Source organism: Diceros bicornis, chromosome 12, assembly GCF_020826845.1.
Source record: "Diceros bicornis minor isolate mBicDic1 chromosome 12, mDicBic1.mat.cur, whole genome shotgun sequence".
NCBI lineage: Eukaryota > Metazoa > Chordata > Mammalia > Perissodactyla > Rhinocerotidae > Diceros > Diceros bicornis.
Window position 1 is genome coordinate 52,410,635 of NC_080751.1, and position 17,759 is coordinate 52,428,393.

The 17,759-nt window shown below is 39.7% G+C and overlaps 1 protein-coding gene across 1 annotated transcript in view; it reads left to right on the plus strand.

Moving 5' to 3' along the window:
• Positions 1-13,354: 13,354 nt before the first annotated feature.
• The window catches only part of CAPN13 (calpain 13), a 51,182-nt gene continuing 46,777 nt past the window's right edge, over positions 13,355-17,759 (plus strand). Inside the window, 2 exon segments of the mRNA XM_058550705.1 lie at positions 13,355-13,539; positions 15,046-15,070. Coding sequence (XP_058406688.1) covers positions 13,355-13,539; positions 15,046-15,070 — 210 coding nt within the window.

Consider the following 17,759-nt stretch of genomic DNA (forward strand, 5'->3'; position numbering starts at 1 on the left):
GAGTTGTGGAATTAGTAATGGGTTTTGCTGGAACACTGTTGTGGGAAATGGATCGCTCCTTGTGCAGGGTTTGGGCACCATTTCAAATGAGTATTTGTTAAGGGGAAAACCATCCCTTGTCGTGTTCTGCTACATTACATCAGATTTATTTCCATTGTTCTGAAAAACACCAGCCAGGAGAGAGCTGTGTGCATCATTCCTGGGCAGGGAACAATTGAACGCTGCTTCCCATTTCTTAGTTGATTGAAAACAAATGCAAACAGAATCAGCCTTTGTTGCTAAGCTCATCCTGGAGGCCTGGACACCAAGGCAAGCCCTGCACCTGTCACTGTGAGGCCTGGGGGAGCTGCCATCCCTGGTCCTATCATATCACTGGTAGGAAAGGACTGTGTGGTTTGGTGGCAAAAAAATACGATGTTGAAGAAAAGCAATCAAGTGGAGAGAACCCCAGCAGGTCAAAGTTGAACGGATCTGCCCAATTGAGGATTCTTCTGCACCCCCCTTTTATAATCATCCAACCTCAGCTGGTCTGTCTCCATTGAAGAGTGCGCATGCCCTCCTTGGTCTGCTCATTCATGCCAGTAGCAGCTCTTTTCTTAGGTGCTTTCCAAGAAGGCAGCCACTAGCCATGTGTTTAAATTCAAATATAAATTAATTAAAATTAAATAAAATTTAAAATTCAGTTCCTTAGCCACACTTGCTACATTTCAAGTGCTCATGTGGCGAGTGGCTACGATATTTGGACACAGCTCTGCAGACCTGGAGAGACCTACTGTTGGAAGTCCCAGAGATGAATGGCCAATGCCTGAGGTTCCCACCACCTGTTACAGGGCCCCCGGCCCCTGGGCTCAAGTTCAGGGCCAGGGCAGCGGCACCTGGGGTGATCCTGACAGGGTGATGGTCATGAGACCTACCACATAGTTTTTACTACGTCCCACGCCGAGCCCTTTACGAGAATCTTCTCATTTAATACCCACCTAGTGCTGTGAGGCTGGTTTTATTACCACCGTGTCCAGTCCATTTTGTATGTAAAAGAGGATGCTCCGAGACATTCAGGGCATTGCTCAAGACCACTCAGCCGCTAAGCAACATCCAGATTCAAACCAAAGTTTCAACCTGATTCCACACGTTCTTCACCACCATTCTGTGATGTCTTTTTGTTTTAGGGACGAGGACAAGCCCAGTTTTCCAAATGGGAGCATAACATTGGGAGTCAGAGAGCAGCAAGGGGGAGCCCAGTTATGGGACCAGTGGTGGTTAAATCCCTGCTCTCTCAGACCAGGATTATTCTGGAGGGCTGGGGACCAGGACTGTAGAGCTGGGTCTGACAGTCACTGCAAGTTCCTCAGTCTTTCTTCCTCCCAGTAAACATTTCTAGATCTCCAACTTCTATCTCTAGGATCCTTGTGCGTTTGGCTGACAGCGTGTTTGTGCCAATTAGAAAAACTCGCCACCTTTTCCAGGCGGATATAACTGCAGGGCGGGAAACCCTGCTTACAAGCAGACTGCTTTCTCCCCGGCCGGCCTCTCTACGCTACTCCACCACCTTTCTTTGGGTACCACCGAGAGTGTTGATGTACCTCTTGAAATGCGGCCCCCAGAACTGAACACAGTGGACTAGATGTCCACATGGAGTCAAGAGCGACTTTGTACAGGGGGCTGGAGCTGTTCCGTCTAGAGCAATGCCCTACTGCTGTCACAGCAGTTCAGATTGTGTCAAATCTTTCACCACATTGCTTCATTTAAAACAGGAAGTCAAGTAAGCCATACAAAATATTTTTGAAATGAAATTTAGCCAAGGCGGATCCCTCTCACTATTTACTTGCACAATTAACTTTTAAATGTGAAGACAGATTTGCAGTTTCCTTGGTTAAATTCCATCTTCTTGGTTTTGAGGTCTTTTAGAATTTTGATTCCGCCATCTGCTTGGTTAATTGTTCTTCCTTTCTTTCTATCATTAAAAATGATGAAAGAGTTGAAAAGTGTCTTCATTTTCATTTCAACATCTTTATCCAGGACCAAGATAAAAATGTTAAACAGGACAGGACAAGGGACAGAATTCTGTGACTATTACAGTGCAGTGATTCCAAGATAATCCAGAGTCATTCATCCATAATCTCTGGTTCAAACTGAATTCTGTTTACAATACTCTACTGTGCTACACTACACTGTACTTCTGTACTATACAGTACTATGGGATACAACTTACCTAGTCTAGCAGTCTGGTCTGGTTTCACCATCTTATATAGAAAGACTAAAGGCAGATTCTACCAAATACTTTTTAAAAATCAAGATATGTTTTATATATACTGCAACACATATGTATATATATATATACATGGCAGTCTCCTGTTCCTCCAAAGTAGGAACTCTATTTTTGGAAGAAAAAAAAAAACAAAAAAGGAGGGAAAGTTAGGTAATTGGTTTTGGTAAGGCTACATTTGCTTCTAGAAATACAAGCATTATTTCCTAAGTACTCAAAGTGTTTCTTTGCAAGTCTATTTCTGAGTTTTGTTATGAATATCATACTTCTTATAAATATTATTATAGAGCCATAAAAATTTTTAAAAATCAATGCTTTGGGGGAATGAATGTGTTAATTACAAATAAACTTCCTGTTTTAAAAAGAGAATCTCTCACAAAGTTTCTTACATTAAGTTCCCATAAGAATTAATAACATTTGGCTCAATTTATAAAAATTAAACTTCTAGGCAAATATTCATAACACATTTATATTTGTATAAAGTGAAGAATATCTGTGTTCTTCAAAAGACACTGTAAAGGAAATAAAAAGGTAAGCCACCAACTAGGAGAAGATATTTGCAACACATATGACCAACAAAAGATGAATATCCAGAGTAAGTAAAGAATTCTCACAAATCAATAAGAAAGAGACAACCTAATAGACAAATGGGCATATGAATATTCATTTCACACAAGAGGGAACATAAATGAAGAATAAACATATTGAAAGATGCTCAATCTTACCAGTAATCAGGGAAACATAAATTAAGACTTCAAGGAGTTACCATTTTACTCCCACCAGATGGGCACAAATAAGAAGCCTGTTCATACCAAGCGTTAATGAGGAGATGGAGCAATGGAAACTCTTTTACATTGCTGGTGGGATTATAAATCGGTACAACCTAGGAAAATAATTTGGCATATCTAGTGAAGTTGAACATATGCATACTCTAAACCCAGAAATTCCACTCAGTGGCCATACCATTTCACATAAGCACCAACAGTATACGAAAGTTCCAGTTGTTCCATCTCCTCACCAACACTTAGTATGGTCAGCATTTTTAATTTTAGCCTTTCTAATGAGTGTGTGGTGGTATCTCACTGTGGTATTAATTTGCATTTCACTGATGACTTAAGATGTGGAACATTTTTTCATGTTGATTATTGCCTATACCTATATGTTTTTTGATAAAGTGCTCAAATCTTTTGACCATTTTTAATGGGTTATCTTTCTCTTATTATTGATTTATAAGAGTTCTTTATATATTCTGGATACAAGTCCTTGGCCTGATATTTATGTTACAAATATTTTCTCCTGGTCTGTGGTTTGCATTTTTGTTTTCTTTATGGTGTCTTTCAAACTTCTGATGTTTAATTTATCCATTTTTTTTCTTGTAAGGCTCGAATTCTTTGTGTTCTATCAAAGACATGTTTACCTACCCCAAGTTTACGAATATTTCTCCTATGTTTTCTTCTAAAAGTGTCATAATTTTGTTTTATCTTTAGGTTTGTGGTCATTGTGACTTGATTTTTGTGTATAGTCTGAAGTAAGGTCCATGTTTGTTTGTTTCTATATGGATATCCTGTTGATCCAGCATCATTTTTTGAAAGACATTTCTATCCACATTGAATTGTCTCGGAAGTTTTGTCAAAAATTAATTGACTGTATATGTTTTGGTCTATTTCTGGATTCTCTACTCTGCTCCATTGATCTATTTGTCTGTCTTTTTGCCAATACTATAGCTTTATAAGAAGTATTGAAGTCAGGTTGAGTAAGTCCTCCAACTTTATCTTTTTTAAAAAAACTCTTCGGTTATTCTAGATCCTTTGCATTTGCATGTAAATTTTAGAATCAGTTTGTCAATTTCTAAAAAAAAAGAGCATGCTAGAATTTTGGTTAGGATTGTATTGAATCTATATATAAATTTGGAGAGAGTTGCCGTCTTGGCAATAGTGAGCCTTCTAATCAATGAACCTGACATATCTTTCCATTTATTTAGGTTTTCAATTCCTCTCATCAATGTTTTGTAGTTTTTGATGGAGAGATCTTGGAGGTCTTTAGTAAGATTTTTTTCCCGAGTATTTTTTTTTTTTTTGGTGCTATTATTTTCCTATTGTTTTTGCTGCTAGTACATAATAATACAATTGATTTTTTTATTAACCTTGTATCTTGTGATCTTTCTAAACTCAATTATTAGTTCTAGTAGTTCTTTTGTAGATTTCCTACAATTGAAATATCAAATAAGGACCATTTTTCTTCTTTCTGGTCTTTTGGCCTTTTGACCTCCAGTACAATGTTAAATAAAAGTGTTGACAGTGGACATCCTTGCCTTAATTACGATCATAAGGGGAAAAAAATACACTCTTCCATCATTAAGTATAATGTTAGCTATAGATTTTTCATAGATGCCCTTCATCAGTTTGAGGAGATTACCTCCTTTTTCTAGTTTTCTGAGAGTTTTTTTCATAAATATATGTTGAATTTTATCAAATTTTAATTCAATTATTGGTTTTATTTTAACCTGTTAATATGGTTAATTACACTGATTGATTTTTTAGTGTTAAATCCACCTTACATTCCTGAAATAAACCCAACTTGGTCTTGTGGTATTATCCTTTTTCTTTTCTTTTCTTTTTTACATCCTTGGATTTGATTTGCTAAAATTTTGTTAAGGATCTTTGCCATCTCTGCTCATGAAGGATATTGATGAGTAATTTTTTTCCGGGGGGTAGATTTCTTTATGAGGCTTTGCGGTTAGTTATGCTCACCTGATAAAATAAGTTCAACAATGTTTCCCTTCTCCTCTATTTTCTGAAGAAGTTTGTGTAAGATTTACGTTATTTTGTCCTTGAAGGTATAATAGAATTCACCAGTGAAATTATCTGGGCCTGGGGGTTTCTTCTGGGGAGAGCTTTTTATAACAAATTCAGTTTCCTTATTAGATATAGGGTTACTCAGATTTTCTGTTTCTTCTTGTGTCAACTTTGGTAAGGTGTATTTTTCAAGAAATTTATCCATTTCATACAACTTACTGAATTTTTTGGTGTTAGTTTTGTTCCTAGTAGTCTCATTAGCCCTTTAATGTGTATGGGGTGTGTGGTGATAACACCTTCATCCATGATGACGTTGATGATTTGTGTTCTCACTCTTGTGGCCTTGACAAGTTTGACTGAGTTTGTCAGTTTTGTTGATCCTTTCAAAGCAGTCTTTGCTTTGTTAATTTTCTCTACTATTTTCTGTTTTATTAATTTCTGCTCTTTTTATTTTTTACTTACTTCCCTCTACTTATTTTGGGTTTTCTTATTTCCCTTATGATATTATCCTTGACACATGAATTATTTAGAAGTCTTTAATTACATATATTTGGGATTTTCCTAAATAACTTATGATTATTGATTTCTAATTGTAATTCTGTTGTGATTAGAGAATACTGCGTGTAATTCAATCCTTGGAAATATATTGTTTTACCGCCCAGGATCTTGTCTATTTTGGCGAGTGTATCTCATCCACTTGAAAAGAATGTATGTTCTGCAGTTAGAGTGCAATATACGTGTCAATTATATCAAGGTGATTGATAGTGTTATTCAGATCTTCTGTGTTTTCACTGATTTTTTTTGTCTAGTTGGTCTATTAATTGCTGAAATATGGATGCTAAAATCTCCTACTGTAATTGTGGAATTGTTTCTTTCTCACTTTAATTCAGTTAAGTTTTGGTTCATGTATTTTTAGGTTCTGTTATTAGATGCCTAGATGTTTATGATTTTTTTCCTTCCTAATGAATTTTTACCACTGTTAAATACCTCACTTTATCCCTGGTAATATTCTTGGTTATGAAGTCTATTTGATCAATCTATTAATATTCCTCCCAGCCTTCTTATGTTTGTATGCTATATCTCTTTTCATCCATTTATTTTCAACTTATTTTTGCCTTTGTGTTTACAGAGTGTCTTTTACAGGCAGCGTATAGTTATCTTGCTTTTTTTATCTACTTTGTCAATCTTTGCCTTCTAACTGGAGTTAAATTAACATTTAATTATTGATGTGGTTGGATTTAGGTCTATTTTGTTTTTTGTTTGTTTATCTACTCTTTTCCCGTTCTTGACTTCTTTTGATTATTTGACTATGTTTTAGTATTCCATTTTTCTTTTTTTTTTGAGGGAGATTGTCCCTGAGCTAACATCTGTTTCCAATCTTCCTCCTTTTTTCTCCCCAAAGCCCCAGTAGACAGTTGTATGTCATAGTTGTACATCCTTCTGGTTGCTCTATGTGGGACGCTGCCTCAGCATGGCTTGATGAGTGGTTCAAAGGTTCGCGCCCAGGATTCGAACCTGCGAACCCCAGGCCGCCGAAGCAAAGTGCGCACACTTAACTGCTTCGCCACCAGGCTGGCCCCATTAGTGTTCCATTTTAACTTATCTATTGGCTTTTTGGCTATCTCTCTTTTTATTGTTTTGTTAGTGGTTGTCTAGGGATTATAATACACTTTCCTAACCATTTACATTCTATTGCACCAATTCATGTAAAATACAGAAAACTTGCAGCCATATAGGTCCCTTTAACCCCCTCCACTGCTTCTTATGTTGTGGTTGTTGTATGAATTACATCTGCACACATTGAAGCCTCTCCAGACAACGTTGTAGTTTTTGCCTTAAACAAATACATGTATTTTAAAGAATTTAAGAGGAAAAAATAGTCTTACATATTTACTCAAATATTTACTACATACCATTCATGAAAATTCAGTTTTCCCCTGTCATGATTGCCTTTCAAATTGAAGAACTTTATCATTTCTTCTGAAGCATGTCTTTGGATGATGAATTCTCTTAGCTTTCCTTTATACGAAATGTCTTTATTTCACTTTTATTCCTGAAATATATTTTCACAGGATATAGAATATCTGATGATTTCTACATCTAGATCATTGTAGAGTTGGCACCTATCAATTGTGTTTTCTCTTGAGAATGGGGCACATTCTCCTAGTTCTTTTTATTTTGAGCAGTTTGGGATTATATCCTGGACAAAGTGAATGTTATGTTGTGTAGACTTTGTGTTCTGTTAGAATTCTCTGGAGAATGCTGATTTTTTTTTTTTAAGCAGGCAATCAACCTGATTAAGTTCAGTCTATGTATTCTGACTCATCTTCTCTGGGAAGCGATTCAAATTTCAGCTCATTTCTTTAAGCCTTTGCTCTGCTGGTTTAGATCTGTTCCCCACATCCAGAGTATCGATGGGTTAGGCTAAGACTTGTGCAAATTTATGCACAGAATTAGAAGATCCCATTCTCTGGCTCTCTCCCTTCTCAGCCTCTTCCCCCTAGTTCCCTCCCACCAAGTCTGTAGGAGCTCCTTTGCCCAAAAGATGACTGAGTTTCCCTCAAAGCTTCAGTCATCTGCACCAGGCCACTTCATGACTGGGCCCACCCTCATGGCAAAGATGTGAGAGAGAAAACACAAAAACCTGGAAATTCGCCCGCATGCTTGTTTCTTCTCCAAGTTTTGACTCCCCCATACAATTTGCCTGCTTTTGTTTTCACTTCAGTGTCCTCAAGGAGTTGTTTTATTTTTTCCCCAGAGGCTATAGTTATAATCAGCAGGAGAGATGGTTGTATAGGGGGCTTCTTACATTGCCATAAAGGAACTGGAACTCCTATAGAATTTTTAAAAGCTGCAAAACAAGCAAGATGAAAACAAGGCAGCGTGGAGATACATAAATATGTGATAAAGTGACTTTTCAATAAAAGCAAGAGAATGATAAAAATGACATTCTGCAAAACTGAAAGCTATCCCTCTAAGAACAGGAACCAGACAAGGGTGCCCCCTTTCACCACTCCTATTTAACATAGTACTGGAAGTCCTAGCAAGAGCAATCAGGAAGGAAAAGAAATAAAAGGGATCCAAATTGGAAAGAAGAAGTGAAACTGTCACTATTTGCAGATGACATGATTTTATATATAGAAAATCCTAAAGAATCCACCAAAAAGCTTTTAGAAATAATAAATGAATATGGGAAAGTTGCAGGATACAAAATCAACATACAAAAGTCAGTTGCATTTCTATACACTAATAATGAAGTGGCAGAAAGAGAAATTAAGAATACAATCCCATTTACAATTACAAAAGAAAGAATAAAATACCCAGGAATAAACTTAATCAAAGAGGTGAAAGACCTGTACACTGAAAACTATAAAACATTGTTGAAAGAAATTGAAGATGATACAAAGAAATGGAAAGATATTCCATGCTCTTAGATTGAAAAAATTAACATAGTTAAAATGTCCATACTTCCTAAAGCAATCTATGGATTCAATACAATCCCTATCAAAGTTCCAACAACATTTTTCACAGAAATAGAGCAAAGAATCATAAAATGTATATGGAACAAATAGCCAAAGGAATCCTGTGAAAAAAGAACAAAGCTGGAGGTATCACACTTCCTAATTTCAAAATATACTACAAAGCTATAGTAACCAAAACAGCATGGTACTGGCACAAAAACAGACACACAGATCAATGGAACAGAATCAACAGCCCAGAAATAAACCCACACGTCTATAGACAGCTCATTTTTGACAAGGGAGCCCAGAACATACAATGGAGAAAGGAAAATCTCTTCAATAAATGGTGTTGGGAAAACTGGACAGCCACATTCAAAAGAATGAAAGTAGACCATTATCTTACACCATACACAAAAATTGGCTCAAAATGGGTTAAAGACTTGAATGTAAGACATGAAACTTCTAGAAGAAAACATAGGCAGTACGCTCTTTGACATGGGTCTAAGCAGCATATTTTCAAGCACCATGTCTGACTCGGCAAGGGAAACAATAGGAAAAATAAACAAATGGGACTACATCAAACTAAAAACCTTCTGCACAGCAAAGGAAATGATCAACAAAACGAAAAGACAACCTAACAATTGGGATAAGATATTTGCAAACCATATATCTGATAATGGATTTATATCCAAAATATATAAAGAACTCATACATCTCAACAACAAAAAAACTAACAACCCAATTAAAAAATGGGCAAAAGATCTGAATAGACATTTCTCAAAGAAGATATACAGATGGCCAACAGGAACATGAAAAGATGTTCAATATCATTAACTATCAGGGAAATGCAAATGAAAACTACAATGAAATATCATCTCACGCACATCAGAATGGCTATAATTAACAAAACAGGAAACAACAAGTGTTGGAGAGAATGGGGTGAGAAAGGAACTCTCATACACAGCTGGAGGGAGTGCAAACTGGTGTGGCCACTATGGAAAACAGTATGGAGATTCCTCAAAAAATTACGAATGGAACTACCATATGATCCAGTTGTTCCACTACTGGGCATTTATCCAAATAACATGAAAACACAAATGCGTAAAGATACATGCACCTCTATGTTCACTGCAACATTATTCACAATAGCCAAGACTTGGAAGCAACCTAGGTGCCCATCAAGGGACAAATGGATAAAGAAGATGTGGTTTATATACACAACGGAATACTACTCAGCCACAAGAAGGGATGAAATCCAGCCACATAGATGGACCTTGAGAGTATTACGCTAAGTGAAATAAGTCAGAGGGAGAAAGTCAAATACTGTATGATCTCACTCATAAGTGGTAGATAAAACCAACAACAAATAAACACGTAGAGACAGAGATTGGATTGGTGCTTACCAGAGGGGAAGGTGGGTGTGAGGAGGGTGAAAGGGATGATTAGGCTCATGTGTGTGGTGATGGATTGTAATTAGTCTTTGGATGGTGAACATGATGTAATCTATACAGAAATTGAAACATAATGATATACACCTGAAATTTATATAATGTTGCAAACCAATGTTACTGCAAAAAAAAAATGCAGTGAGGAGATAGATAAATATGTGATAAAGCGACCTTTCAATAAAAGCAAGAGAATGCGATAAACATGACATTCAGGTGGTGGCCTCCTCCAGGGGAGGTGAGGAGTGACATTAGGGAGAAAGGCACAGGTAGCTTCAGCAGTGTTGGTAAATTCATAAGCTGGGTGGTGGCTTCACAGGTGTTCATGTGATTAGGATACTTCATAATCTATATTGCTTACATATTTTCTTATAGGTATCAAAGTGAACTCATTTAAAAATAAAGAATTTTAATAGTTTGTATAGTTTAAAGGCTTTGACTACCTATTGTTAAATTATCCTCAAGAAACGTTTCTACCAACTGTGAGACCCACTGGGGAATAAAAAGCTGTTTTTCTTGAATATGTTTAAAGCTCACATATCTCGGAAAGATGAAGATTACTCTTCAAAAAACAGACTTAGGAAAATTCACAGGAAATTTCTTAGTATATAGTAAAGTTATTTCTAAGAACATCTGTACACACACCTACACATGTTGATTTTCTCCATTTCCAAAGATAACCCAGACTATGAATTTTCATGTAGAAGACCAACGCATGTGAGAAGTCTTATCTGGGGATAAATGCCCTTATCCTGTGTCCAGGCAGAAGGAGTTTAGATAATCCACCCCTGTATTCTTTTTTTTTTTTTTCCTGTGAGGAAGATCAGCCCCATGCCAATCCTCCTCATTTTGCTGAGGAAGACCGGCCCTGAGCTAACATCTATTGCCAATCCGTCTCCTTTTTTTTTTTTTCCCTTTTTCTCCCCAAAGCCCCAGTAGATAGTTGTATGTCATAGTTGCACATCCTTCTAGTTGCTGTATGTGGGATGCCGCCTCAGTACGGTCCGACAAGCGGTGCATTGGTGCATGCCCGGGATCCGAACCCGGGCTGCCAGTAGCGGAGTGCACACACTTAACCACTAAACCACAGGGCCGGCCCCCGACCCCTGTATTCTTACAACCATCCATTTCTTTCTTTCTTTCTTTTTTTTTGCTGAAGAAGATTGACCCTGAGCTAACCTCTGTTGCCAATCTTCCTCTTTTTTGCTTGAGGAAGATTGTCCCTGAGCTAACATCTGTGCCCATCTTCCTCTATTTTGTATGTGGGATGCTGCCACAGCATGGCTTGATGAGCCGTGTGTAGGCCTGCTGCCAGGATCCGAACCTGTGAACCCTGGGCTGCCGTAGCGGAGCACACAAACTTACCCACTATGCCACCGGGCCAGACCTTCAAGTATCCATTTATGAGTGGGATAAACGCAAGATAGATTACGATAAGATTATTAGAATCAGAGAAATAAATAATGATTTGTATAAGACTTTATGATTTAAATCTCTTCCCATATATTTTCTCATTTTATTTTTCAACAAAGTATCATTGTGCCCATTTGACAGAAGAGAAAGCCAAGGTGCTGCATGCTTAGAAAAATTCCTCAGGATCATATGGCTAATGAGGGGCAGAATGAGGACCTGGGATCTTCTGAAGTCATTTAGCTTTTGGGATTTTTTTTGTGAAGTCATTAAATTTTTGTGCATCTTTTCCCTATGTTAATAAGAGTTTCCAATAAGAAGACTTGCTGGTTATATAAGTGTGAAACACTGAAAACAAACTGAAATAATTTTCCTTATTCAAGGACTTCTTGGAGCCTTTTGTGAATCTGCATAAGGACTATTGGATGTGAAATATTTCCAAAGCAATTTGACCTCATAATCTGTTATTTATGAAGCATTTCCTGAGGCTTCTGCTCTACGGAAGACGTTTGAGAATAGCTGATATGTGACATTCATTCCACCAAGACTCACAAGAATGTTATAGAATACCCACTGTGTGCCAGGCCTGGTACTAGGTGCTGGCAGACCAAAGATGCTACTATCTAGGTATCTCAGACCTTTCTGCCGTGAAGGGGCCCTCCTCATCTTTCCATTAATTTGAATAGTGTTCACATACTCGCCACTGTTAGGTGCTGCCTGTCATTGTCCCTCATGTTCACTGGCATCCTTCACTTATTCCCGGAGGTCCTTGTTGATATGCCCCCAATTTCTCTTTGATCTGCACACTCCCTGAAATATGCAACCAGGGCTGGGAAGTTGTTGGGACAGCCTGGGGTTAGTCACTGCTATGGACTGAATTGTGTTCCCTTCAAATTCATATATTGAAACCCGGGCCCCCAGTGTGACTGTATCTGGAGAAAGACCTTCAAGGAGGTAATTAAGGTTAAATGAAGTCATACAGGTGGGGCCCTAATCCAATAGGATTGTGGCCTTCTAAAAAGGAGAGGTAAAGGTCTCCCTCTCTCTCTCTTTCTCTCTCGCTCTCTTTCTGCCTTGTGAGGACACAGTGAGAAAGTGGTCATCTGTGAGCCAGGAAGAGAGTCCTCACCAGAGCAGTACCATGCTGGCCTCCAACTTGTTCCACAGTCCCATACACAGATATGACCATGACCCACCACTTCAGTGGCCCTGCAGTGCTTGCAAGGTATAAAACACTTCACAGTCTAGTTTTCCAGCCCACCTTCCTGGCCATCTCTGCCAACACTCCCCAGCCCCCACCCCACCGACCTCTCCAGCCCCTCCCATGCCCTCTAACGCCCATGACCTTTCCAATCCAACTCCTGGGCCTCCATGCGCTTGCTACTCAGGGCACCTGGAGGAACTTTTTTTTATATATCTACCCACCAGTTCTCCACCTGGCAAATTCTTCTTCCTTCAAGGCCCAAATCAAATGTCACTGCCTGGGGGAGCGTCATCCCAGACTCTCCTCAGCAGTTCATAGCTCCTCCTCTTTATATCCACAGGACTTTGTGCATGTTTTTAATTAGACAGTTTCCGTTGAATGATAGCTAATTGTTAAAATATCTAATCTTTCTTTCCCATTTGATAGTGAGCCCCTAGGGGGTAAAGATCGTATCGTATTTGTCTTTGGATTGCCGGCATTCAGAAAAGTGCCTGGCACAAGGTCAGTCCTGAATAAATATTCATTAATGTACAAATACCGCCAAGGTCTCTCGTGCACATAGGAACACACCGAGGAGCTGTTCAGTATAGCAGATTAAAAACTGACCTGGGAGGGAGGATGCTTGAATTCTAGTCAGGCTAGACATCTAGGGGGGACATCTGAGTGCCCTTCCAGGGCTCACATCCCATGATGCAAAGAACTTGACAGCTCCTCCCTAAAAATACCTCTTTTTCTCCCCAGAAAGAACAGATGTAAGACGTCTTCTAGGGAAAGTCATGGCACACAGCCAGAAGCCTCTAGCCAGGACCCCCATCATCAAGGTGAAGGGCCAGGACTTTAACTTCTTGCAGGATCGTTGCCTCAGCAGAGGTCTGCTGTTTGAGGATGAGACTTTCCCTGCCAAGACATCTTCCATAGTTCTGCAGCTGCTCCAGGGACAAAACCTCTCCAGCAGCCAAAGGTGAGTGAGCCCCCCAGGAACACACCCAGCTCCTGGACCCTCTGAGCTGCCTGCCATGGTACCTCCCACTGAAAGACGGATGGGCCTGAGACCTGGTTTTCAGGGCTGCCCAAAGCAAACTGGAAGGAGAGTTAAATTCATCTGGTCCCTCGGCTGCAGTGTTGTATCCTCAGTGGGATGGAAAAACCCTATACCAGGAACCAGGACCCCTGGGTTCTAACCCAGTTCTGACAATGAACACATCACTAGATTACATGCCTTAGTATTCTCATCTGAAAAATGGGAAACAATGGGCATGAAGATTGTAGTAGCTGGTTTTCAGGGTCTCTTCCATCTCCATAACTGAGCCCATCTATCAGTCTTCATCACTCTTTATTCTCTTCAGGTATCAGTCTTTCTCTTCTTTTCTCTTTCCCTGTTAGAATTTACTCAAACAGAAGTTATCATGTCAGTCACTTATACAATAGGATGAATTTAAATAATTGCCTCACCTCTCTCATTTATATTTGTATTTTCAATCTTGTAAAGGCTTGATACCTACAGCAGAATTTCAGACATCAGCTGTAAAATTAGGGAGATATTACAGGACAACATTCACACCCCTCTGTCACCCCCACCCCAGGAGATGGCCACTCACTCCACCTGCAGCAAGGTGAGACCTGTTGGTTTTTCCAGAACTATTTCAGTTTCAGAGCATGAAACTCCATGGGAAATTTCTCGGCACACTCAACATTCTCATAATCTCATCAGGACTACTGTTGATGCAAAGGACCCAGGTAAGGACCTTTTTGAGGGCCCTGATGCCCAAACCTCCTGTTCATGCTTCTAAAAGTAGCCAGCAGAACCTAGAACAAGAGAAAATAATACAATGTCTAGTGAGCTCATGATTACAATATGCGCAATTGTTACTGAGCACAGAGTAAATGCTGAACACTCTGCTGAGCACTTTCAATAAAGCCAGGTTAGGTTACACAGAAAATATATTTTCTATGACATAGAACAAGACATAGAATTCTGGAGGGGCCAAGTCTTGCCCTAACTTCGGACAGATTTGTAGCCTTGGGGAAAGGGAGGATTAGTGCGGATCAGGTGGGGCTTGGAATGCTGTTTAAAGAAAGATGGGGGTGCTTCAGCCTTCTAGGGTCCATCTTAGCAGCAAGAGACAAGTCCCCGACAATGACTCTCTTCTTCTGGCCTTCACCTCCTAAGGACAGCTGAACAGAGAACTCTATTTAAGATTTGGAAGGGTTATATTTTTTTCCCTTTGTTATTTTGAGAAGCTGAGATTCTTTTGGAAAGTGTTTGTTTCTTTTTTTCACAAGGTGCTGAGCAATAGATGTGAGACAATATTTATAGTGTTGAAGAATTTATAACATTTCGATTTAGAAAGGGTTGAGAGTTTCTTATTATCTTAATTCCAGTAACAACTCAACTTGTGATGTCTTTTGGGGTCACGGAGAAACTGAGGCAAACAGAAGGGAAATGACTTACACAGAGTCATGCCAGGAACCTGAAATGGAGACAGCCAGGGGCAAGATAAGTTTTACTCCCTTTCCTCTTCTTATCCAAAAGCTTACCCAAACTCTACCAGGGGGTCACTTTTCATTCCAGCACTTCTTTTAAAATGTATATGTGGATATGTCATATTTCTTTGCTGGCCACACTTACATTTGCTTCTCTCTTTCCTCTCTCTCTCCTCTCGCTCCTTTCTCTACTCTCTCTCTCTCTCTCTCTCTCCCCTTCGCCTTTTGCCTACCTCTGTCTTCTTCTGGTCTTCCCTCCCTCTAACAATTAACCTAGTCCATTTGCTGCTGAAACTGTGTTTGAAGTAGGAGCTCCTTCTACTGCTTCATTCAGCTTTTCTTGGTTTAAACAATTTCTAAACCCCCCTCACCTCCCTACACTCCCCCCACCAGCAGGCAATCAGGTTCTGTTAAATTAAATTAAATTTAATTTTATTTTAAGTAACCTGTACCTGTGCATGAAGCAAATAGCACTGTTGGGACCCAACTCCTCATCAGCCTCAACGCTTCCTACAACCCCCAGTGTCAGCAAGAGACAATGCTGAGAATTACGCTTATACATGGAGTATCTATGTGACATTTCTCTGAACTAAATTTGGTGCTTAGAGTGACTTTCTTCTAGAATTTTTATTTCATGGTTAATAATAATAAATTTTATCTATCAAGTGCGTACATGTGCTAGGTATTAATCTAAACACTTTACATACATTTCATTTAATTACCATAACAGTCCTGTGAGGTAGATAATATCATTATCCTCACTCAATAGATCAGCACTGCCCAATAGAACTTTCTGTGATGTTGGAAAGGTTCTTTCTGCACTGTTCAATACTGTAGCCTCTAGTCACATGCGACTATTGAGCACTTGGAATGTGGCTAGTGTGACTGAGGGATTGAAGTTTTAATTTTATTTAATTTAAATTTATGTAGCCAATATGGCTTGTGGCTACCATATTGGAGAGCACAGAATTGTAGATATAGATCTTCACGGTGCGGTCACAAATCTGTCAGATTGAGGGATTGAAATTTCATCTTTGTCTCCATTCTAGTGAAAAACATTTCACTGCTCAACTGCAGAATGGGCTGTGGGCCCAAAGCGTGTTGTCTGATGGGTGCTCGGCACCCAGCCCCACTGTGGATTCTGGCCTGTGGCCATCCCAGAATGAAGCATTGCCTATTTAGGCAACAACTTGCATCTTCCAAGCAGCCAGAGCAGAGTTTCTGGAAGGATCATTCACTAGAAATGATTCACCTTGGGACCAAAAGGAGTTCTTCAGAAAAGGAAGGGGTTGACAAAGTGGGGATATGAGTGGAGGTTGTGAAGGCAAGAGGTAACAGAAGGTGACAGAAAGTGAAGAAAAGCCAACAGCCAATCGCCATTGAGCCAAAGATCTTTGATGCCAATAAAGCAAAGTTCTTGAGCAAAAATAGAAAAAGGGAGTGACACCGCCACCTGGGCCAGCCCGAACTCTGGCCACCCTCTGAAAGGGCCTGTGTCTGAGTGCTAAGACGCTAAACCTCATCCAAGAACAGTACACCCTCTGGGGAAGTACATGAGCAGCCTTTGAAAAGAACGCAGGAATCACTGTTGGAAATATACAAAGTGATGTCTCATTGGAAGAGACACCTCCAGAGACAACTGCAGGAGAGTACTGGGTTTGGTACCACTTCAGAGAGGGTATTTCCTAAGATTCCAAGGACTTTTGCATTACACGAACTTCTGGCATGCCTAATATAACAAGAGATTGCCCCAAACTGCATTGAAAAAGGGCTCCACAATCCCGAACTAAGTTTCTAAGAGTACTTTGTTTGACTATGGCTGATGCCTTCTGTATTAGCCAGGGTTCTCTAGAGAAACAGAACATATATATATATATATGTGTATATATATATATATATATATATATATATATATCCTAGCAATATGTTTATGATGAGAGATTTATTACGAGGAATTGGCTCATGTGATCATGGAGGCTGAGAAGTCCCCAATCTCCTGTCTGCAAGCTTGAGACCCAGGAAAGCTGGTGGTTTAGTTCAGTCCAAGTGGGAAGGGCTGAGAACCAGGGGGTGCCAGTGGTGTAATTCCCAGTGAAAGGGCAGACCGATGTTCCAGCTCAGCAGTCAGGCAGAGAAGGGGGTATGCTCCCTTCCTCTATTCTGTATTCTCTATTCAGGCCCTCAGCAGATTCATGATGCTCATCCATATTGGGGAGGGCAATCTGCTTTACTGAGCCCACCAATTCAAATGCTAATCTCATCTGGAAACACTCTTACAGACACACTCAGAAATAATGTTTAGCCAAATATCTGGGCACCCCATGATCTATTCAAACTGACACATAAATTTAACCACCACAGCTTCTTTCTGTACCGACGGATGTTTCAGAGCCCTCCAAGGGCCAGTCCATCTCACAGAATCAGAAAACACTGACGTCAAGAAGACTCTGCCTGCTGATGTGGTCCATGGGGAAGAGCTAGGCACTATGGAGCCAGATTGGCTAATTCACAGCCTGCTTCCTGGGGGACCTGGAACAAATCGCTCACCTGCCCTGAACCTGTGCCCTCACCCTGGCTGGGCCTCAGAATCTTCTGAGGAGCTCTGTAAATCCTGAGCTCTACCTCTGGCTGACCTACTAAAATCCAGCTGTGGGAGGCGGGACCCAGCAGTCTCCATGTCTGGGAAGCTCCCAGGTG